The sequence below is a fragment of the Macrobrachium nipponense genome, chromosome 43 (genome assembly GCF_015104395.2).
Source record: "Macrobrachium nipponense isolate FS-2020 chromosome 43, ASM1510439v2, whole genome shotgun sequence".
Lineage (NCBI taxonomy): Eukaryota > Metazoa > Arthropoda > Malacostraca > Decapoda > Palaemonidae > Macrobrachium > Macrobrachium nipponense.
The window spans coordinates 21,737,513-21,758,927 of NC_061104.1; the positions used below are offsets into that span (position 1 = coordinate 21,737,513).

Genomic DNA, 21,415 nt, shown 5'->3' on the forward strand with positions numbered 1-21,415 from the left:
TGATGCTATAACTCACTCAGTCTTTTGGCTTCCGGGCCTCATTGTGACCCAGTGGGAATGGGTCCTGTTTTCTAAGGTTTGTTGCAAGTTCCTGAAACGCTCTTCTTTTGTCCGGGCTTAAGACTAGCTTGAGTATGCAAACGCTCAAGGAAGAGTTCGGTGATAAAATATATAAGTGATTCACGGACTCTCTTGTTATCTAAGTACATTTGTCTATTTTGCCTGGTTAGATATTTTAACCTAATCCGATCTTGTTCTGGTCTAATTTTCCTGTTTCAAGAGTCTGCTATGGTTGTTTTGTTTTTATATGGTGTTTATACGTTGCATGGAACCAGTGTTATTCAGCAACGGGACCAGCGGCTTTATACGTGACTTCCGAACCACGTCGAGAGCGAACGTCTATCACCAGAAATACACAGCTTTAACCCCTTCACGCCACTGAGGCGCGCTATGGTTGTTGGTCGTCCGAAATTTTGTATGAACTGTAATGGGAAAAATCTTCTTAAATATTAATGATGAAGAAGATAAATTATAAACGGGAAAGAATATTCCCCCAACGAGATATTTTCCTGGTGTGTTTCATCTTTAGATACGTATCGCGACAGAGAACAGGTATTCCCACCCGGATATCGTAGGGCAAGACGCAGCAGGGGAATCCCCGGGGCATAAGGGTACGAGGAAAAAAAGGAGGGAAGTAGGAAGAAGGAAGATAATAGCAATCTGGGAACATGGAGTCGGGTAGAGAATTCCAAGGTTTAGCTTTGAGAGGATTTATGATTTATATTGAGGAAATGTGTGAGGTTCTGGGTTGTCGGGTGTAACGAGACCATTTAAGACGGGGGACAGTGGTGGAGCTTGTGGGGGGGAGGGGGTAACATTCCCTCACTTACTCTCTTTGGTCTCATTGTGACCCAGAACAGCTTGCACTAGACTCCCAGCAGAGGTCAGCGATTTAAACGCTAATTAATCATTTACAGCTTTTGGGGACAATGACCCTCTCATCGCTTTCTAGGCCTCATTGTAACCCACTGCCTATCACACCAGACCCATAACATCCGTTAGATATTTACTAAAACCTCTAATCATTTCACCTCTATTTATGTAAGGTACAAATGACCATAATCTTTAGAAACAAACAAAACTCCTGACATCAACAGAGTTTAAAACTGACTCTTTCTTTCCTATTTTCTCTCGCTAGCAGATTCGTACGAGGCTGAAGAACTGGGCCAGATACCGAAGGGGGATTTACCCGATTTGGGCATGGCGTGACCTCGGGCTTGGGTCAGGAAAATTCTCTGTCCACTGACTCTAAATTTTTCGTCCGTCTGAAGAGAATAAGAATCTTACGCAACTTATCAGTAGAATTGTGCGCTCGGTCAGATGATGGCTTTTATGGCTTATACCAAATGAACGATAGCATGGTTTGAATGATAATTATGTTAGCTATTTGTTTCTCTCTCTCTCTCTCTCTCTCTCTCTCTCTCTCTCTCAAGCCTATCACAGCTGATTAGAAAGACAAGGAGGTGAACTAACATAAATTTAAAATCAATTTATGTAATGTGGTGGTTTTTGTTGCACTTAGAGGCAAAAAAAATTTCTCATCTCTCTCTCTCATCTCCTCTCTCTCTATCTACGGAAACAGAAAACATTTTTGCGTTTACGAGAATAATAATAATAATAATAATAATAAAATAATAATAATAATAATAATAATAATAATAATAATAATAATAATAAAAGCGAGAGAAGGGGGGGGACGGGTAATAGCAATCATTGAAAGGTAGGGGGTGTGTTATTAAATAGTGTATAGCATTGGCATAAATTCGAGAGATATATTTGTAGCAATGAGAGAGAGAGGTGAAACACAGAACGAATAATATCAAAAAGATAAACAAATCAGCAAGTTCGGTTCATCTAAAAAACGTAACTGGAATAGAGAATGAAGTGTGACTAGGAGAATTCCATATTCTCAAACCATTTTTAGAATGATATACTGTTTTACGAGGTTCGCAAATTTGAAGGTAATTACAGTTTGAGGAAAATAAAGAGTGATGGATGGAGGAAGGTAAGCAGCCTGGCGAGTTGTTGGAGATTGGGCTGGATTTTAAACTGTGTCTTTGGTATTTCCGATTTTTTTCGCGTTTCTTTGTTTATGTATGAAGGGGGTAAGGAGATACCAGTATGCCCTAGTGAATTAAAGCTCATAAAGAATATACTTGACTTTTGTTGTTGTTGCTTTTGTTCATTGTAGTTGTACCAATTGTTGTTGAGACTTGTTTTTGGTTTGGTTTGAATTTTAACATGTTTTTTCTTTATTTTTTATTTATTTATTGTTTTAATTTTTTTTTTATTTTTGATTTATTTATTTATGTATTTATTTATTTATTTATTTATTTTATTTATTTTTGCCAATTCCTCTTTCTGTTGATGTTGTTGTAAAGGGATAAGGAATAATATAGATCACTAACTAAGCTTTACAACTGTTTTTATTGCTTTTTTGTTGTTCTTTGCTGTTGTTTTTTGCTTTTTTTTAATCTTGCTGTACTTTTTCCCTAAGGCGAACCCACCTCGACACGCATGAGGGCCGTAGAAACCCAAAGAGCCCAGGGGTGAACCCATTACCTAATGGTACTATTAAACCTAATTTTCCTATCAAAGTATTTCCAGTTCGTATAAGACATATCTCCGTAAGGGGATAGCGCCGTCAGTGCACCTCACGTAGTGAACTTTAGGCATTTCTTAAGGATCTTTGCAACGTCCCTTCGGCCCCTAACTCCAACCTCTCTCATCTCTTTTACTGTATCTCAGTTCGTATTCTTTTTCTTCCAACAGACTTTCCAACATCTCTAACAATGGTTTCTTAGTGCAACTGCTTGGAGGTTTTCCTCCTGTTAAGCCTCTAAAACCATCTTGCTATCAATTTCCCTTTCTAGGCTGAATGACCTCGTAGGTCCCAGCGCTTGGTCTTTGGCCTAAAATCTATATTATCTATATTCTATCTATCTTTTCCTCTCTTTTATGATTAACGCTGGGATTATTATTTTTCATATGATTAACGATCAGGAAATTATGGTGCAATCTTTACTGCGCAAGATTCTGGGCTCTTTAAGTAAGGGTCACTTATCCTTGAAGCCTCCAGCCGTTAATTTATTTTCCTTCTTTTTCTTCTTCTTCTTCTTCGTTTTCTTCTTCTTCGTCTTCTTCTTCTTCGTAATAAGTGGCCGTTTTCTGAAGCGTTTATCATTTGCCATTTTTATCAGAAATAGCAAACAATTTCATTAGTTTATCGTCAGTGGAAAATGAGTTATTTTCAAAATGGGTTGGGAAATAGATACTGGATGATGTGTTCTCTCTCTCTCTCTCTCTCTCTCTCTCTCTCTCTCTCTTTATCAATTCTTTTGGATATTTCATCATCACACTTTCGTGTTTAAACCGTCCAAATACATTAAAATAAAAATAAAAGCAGATAGAAGTTAATGTTATCACTCAAAATGTGTGTACAGAAAAACACAGACATATAAACAACTCTTCATTCACAGATGACAACAGATTATTATTATTATTATTATTATTATTATTATTATTATTATTATTATTATTATTATTATTATTATTATTTGACTCATACCGTGAAAAAGGACGGTAATATAAGAGATGGTCGCAAACGAAAAGGCACGTCTCGCGGCTGTCAGGACGTTTCGTACCGTCCCCAACCTCGGACTAATTCACATCCATTTTGCAAACTTAATTTCGAATGATTCGTTCTTCAGTGAAAGTTTCGGAATAAAATACGACAGTTTGAGAAGTTGGATAGCTAGGTAGATACAGGAGTGAAAACTAGGCCGAGGGGACGTCGCACAAGGCCTTTAGAACTGCTTACACTGCATCGCACGAGGCACACTGTTGGCGGAACTCCCTCGCAGATCTAAAATTATTTTTAAATAGGCACCAATTTGACGGTCACCCTCTACCTTATAGGAATGTTATTTCTCTCTCTCTCTCTCTCTCTCGCCTCTTTCTCTTTCTCTCTCTCTCCTCTCTCTCTACTTGTTTTTTATATACATATTATATATATATATATATATATATATATATATATATATATATATATATATATATATATAAACTGTATATGTACATACGTACTTATATATATTATATATATATATATATATATATATATATATATATATATATATATATATATATATATATATATATATATATTCTAATTTGCCACCAATTTACACATAACATTTTAACATTTACAATTATTTAGCCACATAACTAACTCAGTAACAAAGATTCCACCAAACCTTCTCCCCATCCTTCCCCCCTACCCCAAATTCCCCCTCCCCCTCCAATTCCTTTCCAATGCCCTTTGAAGTCCTCGGATATCAGATATAACTTAACCAACCTCATAAATCTGTAAGTCTCTGTGAATCGTAGTTCAGGTCCCTTCTCAAATATATTTAGTTTTTTTACTTAGTTCGTTATTTTATAACATTTCAATTTATTTTATATTATTTCATTATAGTTCATTTTTCGTTTACTTAGTTGGTTTTAAGTACCTAATATATTGAAGTATTTTTTAGTATTAATATTTCACTCTGTCAGATTTCTATGCATTAGTTAATTCATTCATTTATTTACTTATAATTAATATATTTGTTGGTTTGTTTATTTATTTATTTGTCTTAATGATTTTTCCCCTGAAATCATCTTAACTTGAAAGGCGAAATCTTGTGCTTAAAAATACGGTATCATAATTTCTTACGAAAAAAATAAAAATAAAAATAAAAATCTTCAGCACTGCACCAGTTAAAAGCTTCACTAAGACGAGTCAATTAATCGTTTCTCACACTTCCTTTTCTGATTTTACATAATTGTCAAGTCTTGAGCATTATTATTATTATTATTATTATTATTATTATTATTATTATTATTATTATTATTATTATTATTATTATTATTATTATTATTATCATACAACCCCATTCTCTCTTCAGTCACCAGCTGACTACTGCTGTCCACTTCTCGTTTAGCGCCAAAGGAGCTTTTAATAAAAGAGCAGAACAGAAAATAAATGCAGTTTTTACAACCATTTGGTAAAAATCTTATTCATGAATTGCCTCACTAAACCTGTTCGTTATCTGATACAGTCGGAAGAGCCCAGCCGCTTTTGTGAGGCCAGTGGGAGAGAGAGAGAGAGAATGAGGAGAGAGAGAGAGAGAGGAGAGAGAGAGAGAGAGAGAGAGAGAGAGAGAGATTTAACCGTAGATTTACCCTACCATTAGAGAAGCTCCCTTCAGGTTGCTAATTCACCCTTGCCTAATGTGGTCCAGTTTCAATCTTTATTATTATTATTATTATTATTATTATTATTATTAATTATTATATTATTATTATTATTATTATTATCTTTGTCTTTATTGTATTTTCTGCCCCAAAATTCTTTACCATAATTTATATACAAAATGTTATAAAAATTAGAACTTTAAACGTTCAAAGTACATATTAACATTTTCCTATGGCTTTTAGTTATCGCCATTTCTTTTCATTATGATTTGACTTTTTTTTTTACAAAGAATTGGCCAAAAACGTTCATTTCAAAGTGCAAAGGGCCTAAAGATATATGCTTTACAAATAAGTTTTTACCGATATAAAGTTAGTACTTCAAACGTTTCAGATTATATTTCAAAATAGTCCCCTATTGTTTTTAGTTACCGACTTTTCATTACTTAATTTTGTTAGACTCTTTACAAAGAATTCACCAAAAATGTTCAAAAGGTATATACTTCACGAGTAACTTTCTACAGCATTCCTTTATGGCATTCGCTCCTTTAAATTTCTTCTCTTTATACTCATGGCATTTACCTCTTTAGCTTTCTACCTTGTTCGTTTATTATATTAATTTCTTTAACTTTCTCCCGTATTTGTTTATAATATATACTTCTGACACAGAAGTGCGCAACAAAGAAAGATATAAAAATGACTTTAACATGAAAATCGAACAGGCTCCCAAAGAATAACCTAGCGGTACCCCCACAGATTTAATCCAATGCACCTTAGCAATGTTTTCCGGCCAATTGAACACAACCCTGACCACACATTGATCTGAAATACCATAGAATGTTTGCCGGTCAATTGAACACGGCCCTTTATCACTGCCGTCTGATCCGACCCATGATTGACTGATTACGCGAATAGTTCGTCTACCGTCGCAGTGGCTATGTGACCTGCAAGGAGTACCGGTTTATTTTTAATGGGAATCCAGATAAATGGGCAAAAAGATAACGAATTCTTATAGCCAATGGGTGGCTTAAAAAAACGGGCAACGAGATATTGAGTTTCCCTTAGCCAATGGAAACTCGTGAAGGAGGAAAATGAGATATCGAATTCCTTTAACCGACAGAAAACTCGTAAAAGCGAGCAGTGAAGGATTGAATTCCCTTAGCCTGTGAAAAACACGCACAAGCAAATGGAGAGATATAGAATTCCCTTAGCCCATGGAAAACTCGTAAGGAGAAAAGAGATACTGAATTCCCTTAGCTAATTAAAAACTTTAAAGGCAACTAGTGGGATATTGAATTTCCTTTGGCAATGGAAAACTCGTAAAGGACAAAAATTAAAAATTAAAATGAAAAACAGATATACTGAGTTCCCTTAAGAAATGAAAACTCGTAAAAGCGAATAATTAGTTACTGAATTCCCTTAATCGATAAAAAAAATAAAGCTAACAATGATATACTGAATTCCCTTAAGATAACGAAAAACTTGTAAATCTGAAAGCTCAGTCACTGCTAAAGGACTACAATCACGCCCTTGAAAAGAGGCAGGTTATATGATTAAGGAAACACGAGGAATTACACAGAACTCTGTTAGCAAAACTCGTACTTTTTGGTGTTTAGGTGAAGCAGGCCTTATGCCAGCACGGGCTCTTGTTTCTGGGGCAGCTCGTGATAATTCCAACGTTACTGATAATTGTTGACCTAAGATTTAGTTAATCTCCCACTTTCTTTTAGCAATTGGTGGCCCCCTACTTTCGGCGGTATCTGAAATAAGTGGGCCTCTAATTTATAAAAGAAAATGGAAATTAGTGGTCCTTTTTATTTCGGTGATATCTGATATAAGAGAGCCACTAAATGTTGAAAGAAAGGAGCAATTAGTGGCACTCGAATTTATGTGGTATCTGAAATATGAGGGCCACTAATTGACGAAAGAAAGTGGCAATTAGTGGCCCTCTTATTTCTGTGGTATCTGAAATAAGACGGCCACTAATCGCCAAAAGAAAGTGATAATTAGTATTCCTCTTATTTCGGTGATATCTGATGTAAGAAGACCAATAAACGTTAAAAGAAAGGAACAATTAGTGGCACTCAGATTTCTGCGTATCTGATACAAGAGGATCACTAACTACCTGAAAGTGGCAATTAGTGGTCCTCTTAAATCGTTTGTATCTGAAATAAGAGGGCCACTAATTGCTAAAAGAAAGTGGCAATTAGTGGCCCTCTTATTTCAATATTATCTGAGACAGTTCATTTGGTTAGCCTCCACCTTGCACGAAACTGTGTATGATAGTCATAGTCATGAATAAAAAGAATTTTCAAATCTGCGTAAGTGCGTGAATCCTTCGTCAGTTTTATATTATATATATATATATATATATTATATATATATATATATATATATATATATATATATATATATATATATATATATATATATATATATATATATATATGTATCTTTGAATGTGCCAGATCTTAGTTAATTGCTAAACTGAATTCATGTTATAGTTATAAGAATTAAGTGACACGGTTTTCTAACCATATATATATATATATATATATATATATATATATATATATATATATATATACTATATAATATATATATATATATATATATATATATATATATATATATATATATTGGTTAGAAAACCGTGTCACTTAATTCTTATAACTATAACATGAATTCAGTTTAGCAATTAACTAAGATCTGGCACATTCAAAGATGTATACATACATATATATCTATATCTATATATATATATATACATATATATAATATATATATATATATATATATATATATATATATATATATATATATATATATATATATATATATATATGAGCGTTCATTATTTACCTTTATCGAGCTCAACTTTTTCTCTTGTAAGACTAGAGACAGACAGACAGACAAGGAAGGAGAGAGAGAGAGAGAGAGAGAGAGAGAGAGTGAGGAGGCGGCAGTGCTCAGCTTTCTGCCTTTAAATTAAGCCACCTTTCATAGCTTCTTGTAAACCGATTGACACAGCCCGGCCACATTAATCTATCTTATAATTTTTCGCAACTGTTTTCAAACATCCTCATCATCATTTGTATCCAAAACTGAACACACATATCTTTATAAAGCATTGCCTTGCTGAGAAACTTTGCAAAGTGGGATGCTCTTGAGCGAAAAAGGTTCGAGAAGAGAGCTAAACAAACTGGAAAAAACAGAAACCCAGCGAATTAAATCGTGGTCTGAGAGACACGCCCTTGAACATAATGCCAGTCATCATTCAGCGCATGTGCAATGTTCCCCAACTCGTTGGAAGCCTTCTCGAGCACTTGCAGTTCCAAAACTGTCTCCGATAGTTTTGAAGTTCAGGATAATCTTTAGTCATCTGGTTTAATCATTCTTGATATAACACTACCTTTCCCTTACTATCTTATATTTCAAGTTGTGACTTCCACTGCAAGAATCTATAAAATATTGATTTATAAAGATTTATGTCATAAAATGATTGACAGAATGTCTCTATGACTCGCTGCTAAAGTGAGTGGTTGGTTGGGCTGTTTAGATTAAGATGGCTTATGCCAGAACGATCTGTTGCCTATATATGGTAGATTTGGAGGCCTAGTGTGGACCTCTGGATTTTTCAATCCAACAGGGACACAGAAGCGAGCGACGGTTTCACTTCTTGATAAGCTTCAATTCACTGGACTTCTGAATTTTTCAATTTTATATAAAAAAAAAAAGAATAGATACGTACTTTGGTTGAAGGACACCAGGCAAATGAATGAATCATATAGTAAATTATATATTATTGCATATGATTTTGTCTCAGTTCTGACTTAATCTTGAGAATTAAGTTATTATACGACTCTCACTTTTAACCATTTGTCATCACCCAAAATAACATTTTGGAATACATGATCTTGTTAAATTTAATGTTGGGGAGTCATGTAGCAACAAAATATCTGGTTTTTACAATAGCAAAGAATTTGTTCCTGAAAACATTCTACTCCTTCCAGCAGCTCATAAGAGATTCTTTTGGAAATTCAAGAAAGATCATTATGCAAAACTTGGAATTGGTCAAGTTAATGTAAAGCGGTCATCTAAAAATAAATGAACCTTCTTTTCATTGGCGACCAAGAATTCCTTTTATAATATAACTGTTCTGTCTAGTGTCTCCCAAGAATTTCATTTAGTCATCACCGGTATATTCCCCTGGATAATTCGCTTTATTTTGATAATATGGGAGTAAAAATAACCTCATTTCCCTTTGGAATGTCTTTAATAAAACATGACCTTCCCAAAACAGAAGTAAAATAGACCGACATCACGCGAAAGTTCGTTGCACAGCTAGTACATTCCCCTGGCTAATATACTCTATTTCGTTAATCTCGGGAATTGCATGAAAAAAGAAGCCGCATATCTCTTTGGAATCTCTTTTATATACAACAAACTTCCCACCAAAAACCCTAAGCTATACAGACATAGCTGTCTTTCACATACAATAAACTTCCTGAACCAACGTAAGATGCACCAATATCACAGGAAGACCGAAGGAATGTCTCACTTATGTTTCAGTTATTTCGGTAGCCTTAGGAGTTACGTGTACAAAGAAGCCCCATATCTCTTTGGAATCTGTTTTATATACAATAAACTTCCTGAAAACAAGTAGAATACACCTGTAGATTTTAAAAGCGATTCTGTACAGGGAGACTAGAGAAAGGCGATCTTGCTTATTACGTTTTCACCTCGATGGCCCGAGATAAATTTCCGAGACGTTTTTATATCCCGATACAAGTGTTTTAATCTTCTCTCGAGGTTCGTAGGATCAGAGGGTTTTACGAGGCAGAAATTCCTTCTCTCGTTCTGATTTATGAATGAAGTTTTTGGAGAACGTTAGGGGAGTTTTTTCTTTTTTTTTATTCTCCCTGTCAGCTGCTTTGTTGTTTATGTCGTCCAATGTGTTGCTTTATAGTAGTCAACTTTGTTAACGTTGGCCGTTGTTTTACTGAGCAGCATTCCTCCCTCATACTGAAAAGTCGAGCAAATTTGATATTGTTGTGTGTGTGTGTGTGTGTGTGTGTGTGTGTGTGTGTGTGTGTGTGTGTGTTTCAGCACTGGCCACATCGATCACTGACGCTCTAACTACTTACCTCAGGGAGTGATTGATTTATGACAGCTAAACCTGCGTGACAATATCCCTCAGTGAGTGAAGGACATTTGAACTAATGTAGGAATTATTTTAGTCATAGCATACCATTATTATTATTATTATTATTATTATTATTATTATTATTATTATTATTATTATTATTATAGAAATGTGTAAGTTTTTCGTCAAGGAATCAAACACATAGCACATACCAGTTATTATTATTATTATTATTATTATTATTATTATTATTATTATTATATTATTATTATTATAGAAATGTGTAAGTTTTCGCAAGGATCAAACACAAAAGCCCAACATCTGTCAAAGTAACCTTTGGAGGCGCAATTAGCCTAAGTAAGCCTTGAGCTGACAGGTGCAGGGCTTAGCTCGCTTTAGCTAGGTACCTGGATTGCTCACCTGCCTACTGGCCACCTGCCATCCCATCTGTAAATGGGTAATCACGTCCTGCTGGGGTGAAGAAAAGGGACGTAGGGCTAGCAACCTCATTCCTGAAGATTCAACAAGAAAAGTGAGGGGTGTGCAAACTCCCCCCCTACCGCTCCGGAAGAAAAAGTGTAAATATGTGCGTGTAGTGTGCATTATACAAATATATAAGTATGTAAGTATGTATACATGTTTTATACAAACAAGTTGATCAACTCACACCGACACACCTTTCCTGGAACTCGTTAGGAGTCGTCGTCTTCATTGTTTTCCACGAGAATATAAACCTGCCGAGCAGGAATGCCTCAAGGTGAGCATCCCAGCACAATGCAAGGGGCTACAATTAAGGGGAATCAGAGCTCTGGGGGAGAACATCTTCGAGGTGCTATGATACGCAGTAAATACTCTTCTTCTTTTTCTTCTTCTTTTAGGATGTAATTGCATATCTTTATAGGGATCCATACCCATTGTGTTTGTGTGGAGCGACTGTTGGGTTTTATTCTAGGAATGTTTGTTGACATTGCTTAGCTATGCGCTCGCGAAACCGTCACACATATATACGTATGTATTCCTTTCTCCTTTCCTTTTTGACCATAAGCTCACGTTGTTACTGCACGAGGGAACTAATGACTTGAGCTCTTGACCTTCTGTCTTATTCCATAAGAATGCCTGTAAATTACGAATGAGAAGCAGAAGAAGAAGAATAAAACAGTAATGCACTGTTATCAAAGCAGCACTATATGTTTACGTGAAACATAATGTACACATAAGTAGGCACATCAATTTTGTCAAAGGAGAATTGTCAAAGATAGTCTCCAAAATCATATTCTGCCCTAAAATGTCAAATTAAGTCTCAAAAGCAAACCGTCACTAAAATGTACAAGGCCTCTTGTTTTCATTTTATTCCTTCTTCTAAAATTACTTATCCTTCCTCCATGCCAGTCTTTCTGTCTTCCCTATCCACGGCATTCAAAGTCTTAAGTATGCATGAAATAATTCAGGATAATTATCTGCTTTGCTTTGTAAAGTATCCATATTGAACGGAACGCTGGTTATTTTATGGATCATCTGGATTAGTTTGTGTATTTTATGGATCCGTTGGATTGTTGTATGTCCTTTGGATCATTCTTTGTATATTCTGGGTCACGTGTTTCTATTCCTGGGTCGTTTTCATTGTGTGACATTGATTATGTGTCTTCTGGGTCAATTTGTGTTTATGTTGGATCGTTTAAGAATGTCCTAGAATATTTCACCTATCACTGGGAAACATTTGTATGGTTTTATATTGTTTGGTACATATTTTGGATCGATCTGTGTATCTTTTTCTCTATTTTTGTTTATTGTCTTTATCCATTTATTTTCTGGACGCGTACATGTTCTAGACTTCTTCATAAATCTCTGTGATTCTTCTGTGAAGCATCTATGTCCTTTTTGTATATCTTCTAGGTCACCTGACGTACCATCTAGAGCATTTCATGTTTATCTTCTTTATATCTTTATGAATCTTCTGTATCACGTCATTTATGTGGGCCCAGACATGTTTTACGGGTGTCCTCGATAAGAAGAACTCCTTTATTACTTCTGCTATCTTGTACTGGGATGGCCAACATCGCGTACTATAGACCCATAGAAATAGTAGAGGTGCATAGACCGAGCCTTATATCCTGCGTCTAATACGAGCGCCTGCGCACTATACGTGCAGATATATGGAAATGCTACAGAACTGGTATGTAGAAGCAAAAAATGGTCGGATGAATTTTGAAACTTTTTTTTTTTTTTTTTTTGTCAAGAGTGGCCCGTAGAAGGGATGAATCCGTACGAATCGTATTAAGTGTGAAACCTGTTCTCTGAGCGAGCGAGGAATACCGGCTCTTCTTCACCAAGCGCCTGTTTATGCAGTTCACACACCTCGAGTAATGGCAGCTAATAAGAGGCTCCTTGTCTTTCATGGGAGAGGAAAAGAAGCATTTTTACGTAAACGGCCATCTTTGGGATGATTGTTCCGAACGTTGTTTATTTTAGAGCTCTAGTTAGCCTATCGAACTTCTTTCTTCTCTTGAAGCTCCGCAAGGCGTTCTGAACTCTGCTTTGGAAACCCCCCGTTATCCCTTCGGACTGTTTTTGAAGCTCCGGTTAAACTTTCGAATTCAACTTTTAAATCTCGGGTTAGTCTTTAGAATAAAACTTTTGAAGCTCCGGTTAGTCTTTAGAACACAGATTCTGAAGCTCCGGTTAAATCTTTCGAACTCTGCTCTTGAAGATCCCGCTTCTGAAGTTCCCGCTTTCCTCTCGAACACTGCTTCTGAACCTCCCGTTACCCTCTCGAACTCTGCTTCAGATCCTCCTGCTTTACCCTCGAACTCTGCTTTTGAACATCCTGCTTTCCTCTCAAACTCTGCTTCTGAACATCCCGTTACCCTCTCGAACTCTGCTTCTGATCCTCCTGCTTTAACCTCTCGAACTCTGCTTCAGATCCTCCTCATATCCGCTGGCACTCTGCTTCTGAAGCTCCGGTTAACGGTTGGTGTTTTTTTTACGCGCTCGAATCTTCTTCCCCCATCCGTCTGGCAACACTACTAAATGAGCATCAAACAAGGTGCTCTTTTGGGGGTGGGAGATGGGACGGGGGGAGGAGGTAGCAAATCAAGGGATAAGAAGAAGGAGGGAGTAGGGGAAGGGTCGAACAATAAGCTATGCAAAGGCTAGCACAAGTAAGACGAATGACTGTCGCTCGAGTGATAACATGTCTTAAATTGCTGGTCTTTTGTCGGGATATGGTTTTTACGGTCTAGTGTTTTTCTGAGTGTTCGGGTCTGAGTAGGATCCCGTGTATGTGCGAGTTTTGCTTTATGTTGCTCGACATACTACATTCAGTGACTGTTCATGGGTAAAGTTGACTTTCCTTAATGTCTGCTGCACAAGGATATAATATATTCTATATTGGCTTCGTTAATTATCTGTTATATTTCAATGGAATTTTTTTTTTCAAATGATAAACGCTTTTTAAACTCCACAATTTCAGTTGTGTTGTTGTTCTTAAGAAATGCATGACGGGCGAAAAAAGTCTTTTTAACAAAATGCGGCGTTTTATAAAGAGAAAATATGAATACCTTTGATTTTAAAATCATTATTATATTAGCATCGTTAATTATCTTTTATATTTTAATGATAAACGCTTTTTGAACAACACAATTTCAGTTGTATGACGGACGAGAATTTTTTTTAACAAAATGCAACGTTATATAAAGAGAAAATATAAATAACTTTGATTTTAATATATAATTTCTTTTTAGATATCTAAAAGAAATGTTTGGATGGACCAGTTTAATGTAAGATTGGAGTCAATGACCCTCAGTACAGGACTGGCGTTCAAACATGAAGGTAACGAGAATAAAACAAATAAATAAATAAAAATAAATTAAGTAAATATATTTAAATACGATACTCAATAAAAGGTAAGTGATTATAATCTTACGAAGTAAAGGTAATGGTAATAGAAATAGCTCGAAAATTTCTTTTAAAAAAATACTTACTGAACTAAATTGTCTTAGACGACAGACTGAATGACTCCCTTAACATTTCAGGGCGTGTGGGCGGCGGCGCTGGCGTGGGCGAGTGCCATGGTAGCATGGGCGGGCCCAGTTGATGTCCAGAACCTGCCGGTGGAACATCGAGGGGCGGCCTTCTATGATGCCTTGCCCGATATCATTTCCAGCCTCCCGTCGGCCTCCGATGACATGTTCATCTGGAATGGCCCTGATGGGTCTTACAGGTACGTATTACGCTCCGGTTTGCCCCTAGAGAGAGAGATTGAGAGCTGCAGGTCAATAATTTAATGTGAGAGAGAGAGAGAGACAGCTGTAAACCAATTACTTAAGGTGTAATAGAGTGAGTGTGAGAGAGAGAGAGCTGCAGGTCAATCATTTAATATGTGAGAGAGAGACAGCTGTAAACAAATTACTTAATGTGTAATAGAGTGAGTGAGAGTGTGTGAGAGAGAGAGAGCTGTAGGTCAATCATTTAATGTGAGAGAGAGAGAGAGCTGTAAACCAATTACTAAATGTGTAACAGAGTGAGTGTGAGTGTGTGTGTGTGTGAGAGAGAGGGAGAAAGAGAGAGCTGTAGGTCAATCATTTAATGTGAGAGAGAGAGAGGGAGTCTGTATGTGTGAGAGAGAGAAGAGAGAGCTGTTGGTCAATCATTTAATGTGACAGAGAGAGAGAGACAGCTGTAAACCAATTACGTAATGTGTAATAGAGTGAGTGAGATTGTGTGTGTGTGTGTTTGAGAGAGAGAGACAGAGCTATAAACCAATCACTTGATGTGTAAGCGAGAGAGAGAGAGAGATCTGTAAATCAACCACTTAATGTGTAAGTGACAAAGAGAGAGAGAGAACTGTAAATCAGTCACTTAATGTGTAAATGACAGAGAGAGAGAGAGAGAGACAGCTATAAACTATTCACGTATGTGTAAGTGCGAGAGAGAGAGAGAGAGAGAGAGCGAAACTGATGGACAGCTATAAACCAAGTAATTATTTTGGAAGTGAAAAAGTGAAAAAGAGAGAGAGAGCTGTAAACCAATCAATAATGTGCAAGTGAACTTGAGAGACAGAGGCAGAGAGAAAAAGAGAGGTCTATAAACCAATTACTAAATGTGTAAGAGAGAGAGAGAGAGAGCGTAAACCAATTTCTTCATGTGTAAGTGGAAGAGGGAGAGAGAAGGTTAGATAGTGATAGCTTGTGGTCTACCTTTCCGATCCACTGTAGGCGTTGAACTATATAAGGTAATGGGAGAAAAAGTGTTCTTTTAACTATACTACTATAATCTTCAGGACAGCTGTCTTATAAAGACAATAACTAACACCCACATTTCTTAAGTATTCCTCAGCACTGCGGGAATCATTAACACAACACTGGTTTAAAATCATTTCAAATTAGAAAAACCTCGAGATTTAATGGCGTGTCCGTTTTACTTGGTTATTATAATACTCTCTTTGTTTTAAACTCTCATAAATAGCCTTATTATCGACAACTATCTTCCCCATAGTAGGGTAGTACCGTCAGTGCACCTCTTGCGATGCACTGTAGGCATTACTTAAGGTTCTTCGGCCATAGCTGCAACCCATTTCGTTTCTTTTACTGTACCTCCTTTCATATTCTCTTTCTTCCATCTTACTTTCCTACCTCCCCTAACAATTGATATTCTTAGAGCAACTACGAAGTTTTCCTTCTGTTACACCTTTCAAACGTTTTACTGTCAATTTCCGTTTCAGCGCTGAATGACCTCATAGGTCAGTTCAAATCAAGACAACTATCTTTCAAATATCATTAATTTGTCTCTAAGGGTTCCAAGGCTAGAATTCTCTACAAGTCAAGGGGAACCAATTTATTAAGAGAGGTGTTTGGCCAATACTCAGACGTAAAAGGACAATTTCCAAATTCCTTGGCATGTTTCTATATTCCCATAGGACGGCTGGTCACTACCAGCTTTGCTGAAAGTACTGTAGGACAAATAATTTCTTTCGCTTAATTCCAGCAGTGAAACTGGAAATACGATTGGTTTGTCAATATAGCAATGATTGCACCAGTAGATAATAACCCCTGGATTAGGTTAGGTCAGGTCGTATTGAGTTCTATTCCTTATGTTTCAGTCAACGTACCTTTGAATTTGGAATATTCGCATTACTTTGTCATGAAAATCGTCGTTTTCATATCAAGCATCAGGTTGGAGTTCAGTTTTATCCTTTTCGCCAACAAATTCACCAGTACTTTCCATTCCTTCCAGATTTGGAATGCAAGGGGCCGACCAGTGGCGCGTCGAATCACGGGATGCCAACGGCCACGTAGAAGGACGCTACGTCTACAAGACGCCAGACGGACAGACGGTGGACGTATCGTACGGCGCGGGACCCCAGGGCTACAGGGCCAAGGGAGACGCCATCCCCGGCGGGGAAGCGCCCCTGTACGAGACTCGGGACACCCAGACGCAAGGAGAAACTCAGACACAAGGAGGAATTCTGGCGGAAGGAGACCCTCAGGCACAGGAAGCGCCCTACGGCGCCCTCGTGCGGGCGGGAGAGGAAGCGAAGTTCCCGAACGGCAACGGGGTAACGACGTACGCAGACGACGAGAGCCAGGCGATCGTGACGGACATCGAGCCTCAGTACGCCCAAGCCTCGGCTGTCTTCCCGGTTTTAACGATCCGCGGGACCGATACGTTCTTGGTAGGGCCGCCCACGGTCAATGACGAGCCTCTTCTCCCCGCTGCCATTGCCGTGTAGGCGGCTTCTAACTTCCCGGCGTCTTCTGGTTCTTACCTGTGCAACGGCTCGTCGAAAATTTTTCGTAGATTGGTTTTTTTTTAAGTTTTCGTTATTCGTTCAAAAATGCTACGGATTTTCGTTCGAATTCAGGAAGAATTTTTAAGTTTTTCGGTTCACGTTCAAAAATGAATAATTTATTTATTTTATTTTTTTCATTCTAAAAGTTTTCGTTATTCATCCCCCAAAAAATGCTGAGGTTTTTCGTTCGAATTCAGGAAGATTTTTGAAGTTTTCCAGTTTGCGTTGCAAAAATAAATCATTTTTTTCCCATTCCAGGTAAGGTAAGGTAGAGCTTTTAATTCGTCCTTCAAAAATTCTGAAACTTGAATTCGAGCTTTGAAAAACTGAATTTTTCTCTCTATATCCAAAATTACCTAGATTTTTCTTATTCGGAGCCAGAAGATCTTAACCGCCTTTGGTTCGTGATCATGGCTGTAGAACTCCTATGAAAGGTGTTGAATAATGATGGCGAAAAGAATTTACAGTTGCAAGCGTTTTTATGAGCTGGGATAACATTAGACCCAATTTAAGGGTCCTCCCGAAAAAATATACAAATTTGAGAAATCCTCTAGTAAAGACTTTAACCCATGCGAGAGTTCTCATGCTTGTATTTATATATCGATACTTTTCTGGGCATTTTAATTACTATAATTAAGACTAAGGTCATTTGTTGACTTAAATTCGTGGTTGAAAATCAAAAGAAGAATAAAATCCGGATCTTTTGGGCAATATATAAACTTATTTCGAAGCTGACGATAAATATCCACAAACGTTATCACTGGCTGTTCTATCTTGCCTCTGATTGGTTCATGCATCTGAGTTCATAACCGGTGGGCGTGATTAGCGTGGTCGTCCGCCAATCGCGATGAGATTCAACGATATTGGCTGTAGATATTTACCGCCAGTCCCGAAGAAAACGGACTGTAATTATCATTCTTTTTTTCTCGTTCTCATTATCGACACCGCATGACGTTGTTACCTGTAAGCTTTAAAGGGCATTTTCCAAGATTACCAATTTGTAGCCATGGCACAAAATACCTTTCTTTTTTTTCTGAACGTTTTCTCTGATTCGAATAGGTTGGTAAGCAACTCACCTGAGCTGAAAGTTGTTCATTGTTTATTCAAATGTCATTGTTTTTTGTTGCCAAAACAAAAAGAGTAATAATTAGAAAATATAACAGGAAATAATGTAAAATTATCAAATTGTTCAGTTAAATCCACCCAACCTTCTTCATTTTGATTCCAGAAGCTGTAATACATCTTTAGAATAAGACAGAAATGTTGCAAAACAGTAGAAGTTAACAAGAATAGACAAAGTTTGGCCATTCCGACTAACAGAAAATGGAATAGATCATTTAAAGTAATGGAAAATAGTCCAGTAATCAACAACTTACAATATGTGGGTTGTATCTCCAACACAGGACCACATTAAACCAAAAGTACTAGCCTAGATTTAAACAGGAACAAAATTTATTGAATTTTAGTGCTATACCTCTTGTGGGAGTTTTGAATACAGATGTACTACCTACTCATTCTAGTTCATTCATTTCTGTTAGCATGTGAACGTCACAAATCTGCTTCCTTCTCTCTAAACTTTTGTTTTAGTTAAGATAACCTTAGGTTCGTGTGATTCTTAAGTTGAGTGCACCATGGTTTCCCCCTATCACAATTTTCCACGACGTAATTTCAATGTGACTTTTAGGTTGTGCCTGGCTACACCTATCCTTAGAGCATTACAAATTATCATTAAATGAAAATCGGTCTTTGATTCATCCTTTATCCCACGTCATCTTGAGGTAAACAAATTAGTAGATATATTTAAGGAGGCATACACATTTGACAATTCTAGGAGAGTAAACCTCTAATCCAAGACAGGATGACATTGAGACACCATTCAGTTTGTTGGTTAAGTTCAGAGGTTCACACCAGGCACCTCATACATTTTATTCTTAACTCCTACCACGGGTTGCCCCAAGGCAATGGCCCAGGCTATCCTAAGACCAGATTCATCCAAAACCAAGGGAATATGGCAGTAATGATGCCCTTTTAGAACAGCAACCTACATATTCTACGATAAGCTACCAGGCTCTGGTACTAAGGATCTAAGGATGATAAAAATCTCCGTCCTGAAATGAAATTTGAAGAGGATAGTCTAAAAGGACGTCTTGTGATAATGTTTCTGGCAGCTATATAAGCAAGCTATATCCAAGCAAAGGCAAGAGCAAACACTGTGAGGTATGTGCCATCAATGCCACAATTGCTGTAGATATAGAAAACCCTCGCAAAGAATATTGTTTTCCACAGTATTGGCTGAAATACCAATAACATTTCGTTGAAGTTAGATTTTCATGGAGTGGAAATGTAGGTTTTTATGTCTCTAAAACTATGAGTTAATAAGTAATCCATCAAGAAATACAAATGAACACTGTTAACCCCCAAAGAAGAAGAAGAGGAAGAGGAAGAGGAAGAAGAAGAAGAGGAAAACGGAAGAGAAGTAAACAAAAATGAAATGACAGAAAAAAATAAGGAAAACAAAGAACAAGATAAAAGTATGGATGCAGAGATACTCATTGATACTACATATGAGGCAATAAAGCAGCATACCTACGAAGAAATAAATTACGATATGGCAACAGAAAAGCAAATCCCGAAGAGGCTCTACCCAGATCTACACAATGACGGGAAAGAGGAAAAAATAGACAAGAAAGACAAAATCTGCAACCTTTTGAAAAGAGGGAATTGCAGATTTGGAGAAAGATGTTACTACAAACATCCTAAGGTATGTCACAACTATGAAATATATGGTAAATGTGCATACCTAGATGGATATGGGGATGATTGCAGAGATCTGCATCCAAAAATATGCAAAAACCTAAAAGAAGGAAAAGGATGTAAGTTCGACAAAAAATGCAAATATATGCACCCTGTAGCCATGAATCATAATCAAATAAATAACCAACCAAGTAATAAAATCCAAAATAAGAAAGAAACAAATAAAGAGAGAAATCAAGAATATCAGGTAAAAGAGAAAAGCAAACCACCAATGAGATATGCAGAGATGTCAGCAAAAAATTTCAATGCATCAGCTCCAAAATTCTACTCAAGGGATAATAACTGTATTTATTATGCAAGAGGATATTGCAGAAACGGAGAAAATTGCAGATTCAGACACAAAATGAATAATTATGATGAAGGAAGATCAAATTTATGGAAAAGTTGGATTTTTTAATGTCAGAATTTCTGGAAATGAAAAAAAGAACAACATACCAGAACAGGAAAGAGACATGGGAAAATCCTTATTACTACCAATATTAAATGAAGGAGAAAACACGCAAACCATCATAGTGATGAATGCGCAGGGTTTGTTAGTTACGAGTAACTCAAAAAGAAAAATAGAGTACTTAGAAGAACTAACCCAAATTGAAAAGAAAATAGATATAATGAATATAAGTGAAACCTGGTATTCCCAAGAGACTGGGAATGATGATCAAATAAAAGGGTTCCAAACTTATAGATCAGATAGAAAAAATAGGAATCAAGGGGGAACCGCAATATATGGGAAAGACAAAAAACAAGGAAAAATATATGAGAAATATAGTAACTCAGAATGTGAACTAATAGCGGTAGAATTTGAATCTGAAAAATTAATGAACATAGTAATATATAGACCTCCTAATACTAAAGAGTTTGACTTAATAATTGAAAAATTGGATGATATATGTAGAAATCACAAGGACTGGACTATTCTCCTATCTGCTGACTTCAACTTTCCTTTCGTAGAATGGAAAGAACGAATAGGAGATTGTGGATGTACTTATACATATAAAAAAGAGAGTAATAGTAGTGCAGAAGATAAGAGGCAATTCGAAAAGCTATTAGATATGCTACTAGAATACAACATTCAACAAATAAATCACCTGCCAACAAGAAAGGAAAATACTTTAGACCTAGTATTTGTGAACGAGGTGAATTATGTTAAAGAATTAATAGTTTATAATGCGAGTATTTCAGACCATAATGTCATAGAATTAACAGTTCATTCCAAAGCAAGTGAAAACAGAGATAAGCAAGAAATGAAAAAGTGGGAAGGATATGGAAAATACAACTTCTACAGTAAAAATATAAAATGGTCAGAAATAAATGAAGAATTAAACAAAGATTGGGATAACATTTTCGTAAGCGATGACATAAGAGTAAATACGAGA

At 36.5% G+C, this 21,415-nt stretch overlaps 1 protein-coding gene across 3 annotated transcripts in view; it reads left to right on the top strand.

The window, feature by feature from the left end:
* LOC135213559 (uncharacterized) overlaps positions 1–18,967 on the top strand; it is a 43,001-nt gene extending 24,034 nt beyond the window's left edge. For 2 of the 3 annotated variants that reach the window (XM_064247527.1, XM_064247526.1), the window contains exons 2-3: positions 14,473–14,660; positions 16,673–18,967. In XM_064247527.1, coding sequence (XP_064103597.1) covers positions 14,473–14,660; positions 16,673–17,168 — 684 coding nt within the window. In that variant the 3' untranslated portion in view covers positions 17,169–18,967. Of the gene's footprint in view, positions 1–14,248; positions 14,270–14,472; positions 14,661–16,672 lie in introns of those variants that run through there. The other variant, XM_064247528.1, reaches the window with a different exon arrangement.
* Positions 18,968–21,415: the final 2,448 nt, after the last annotated feature.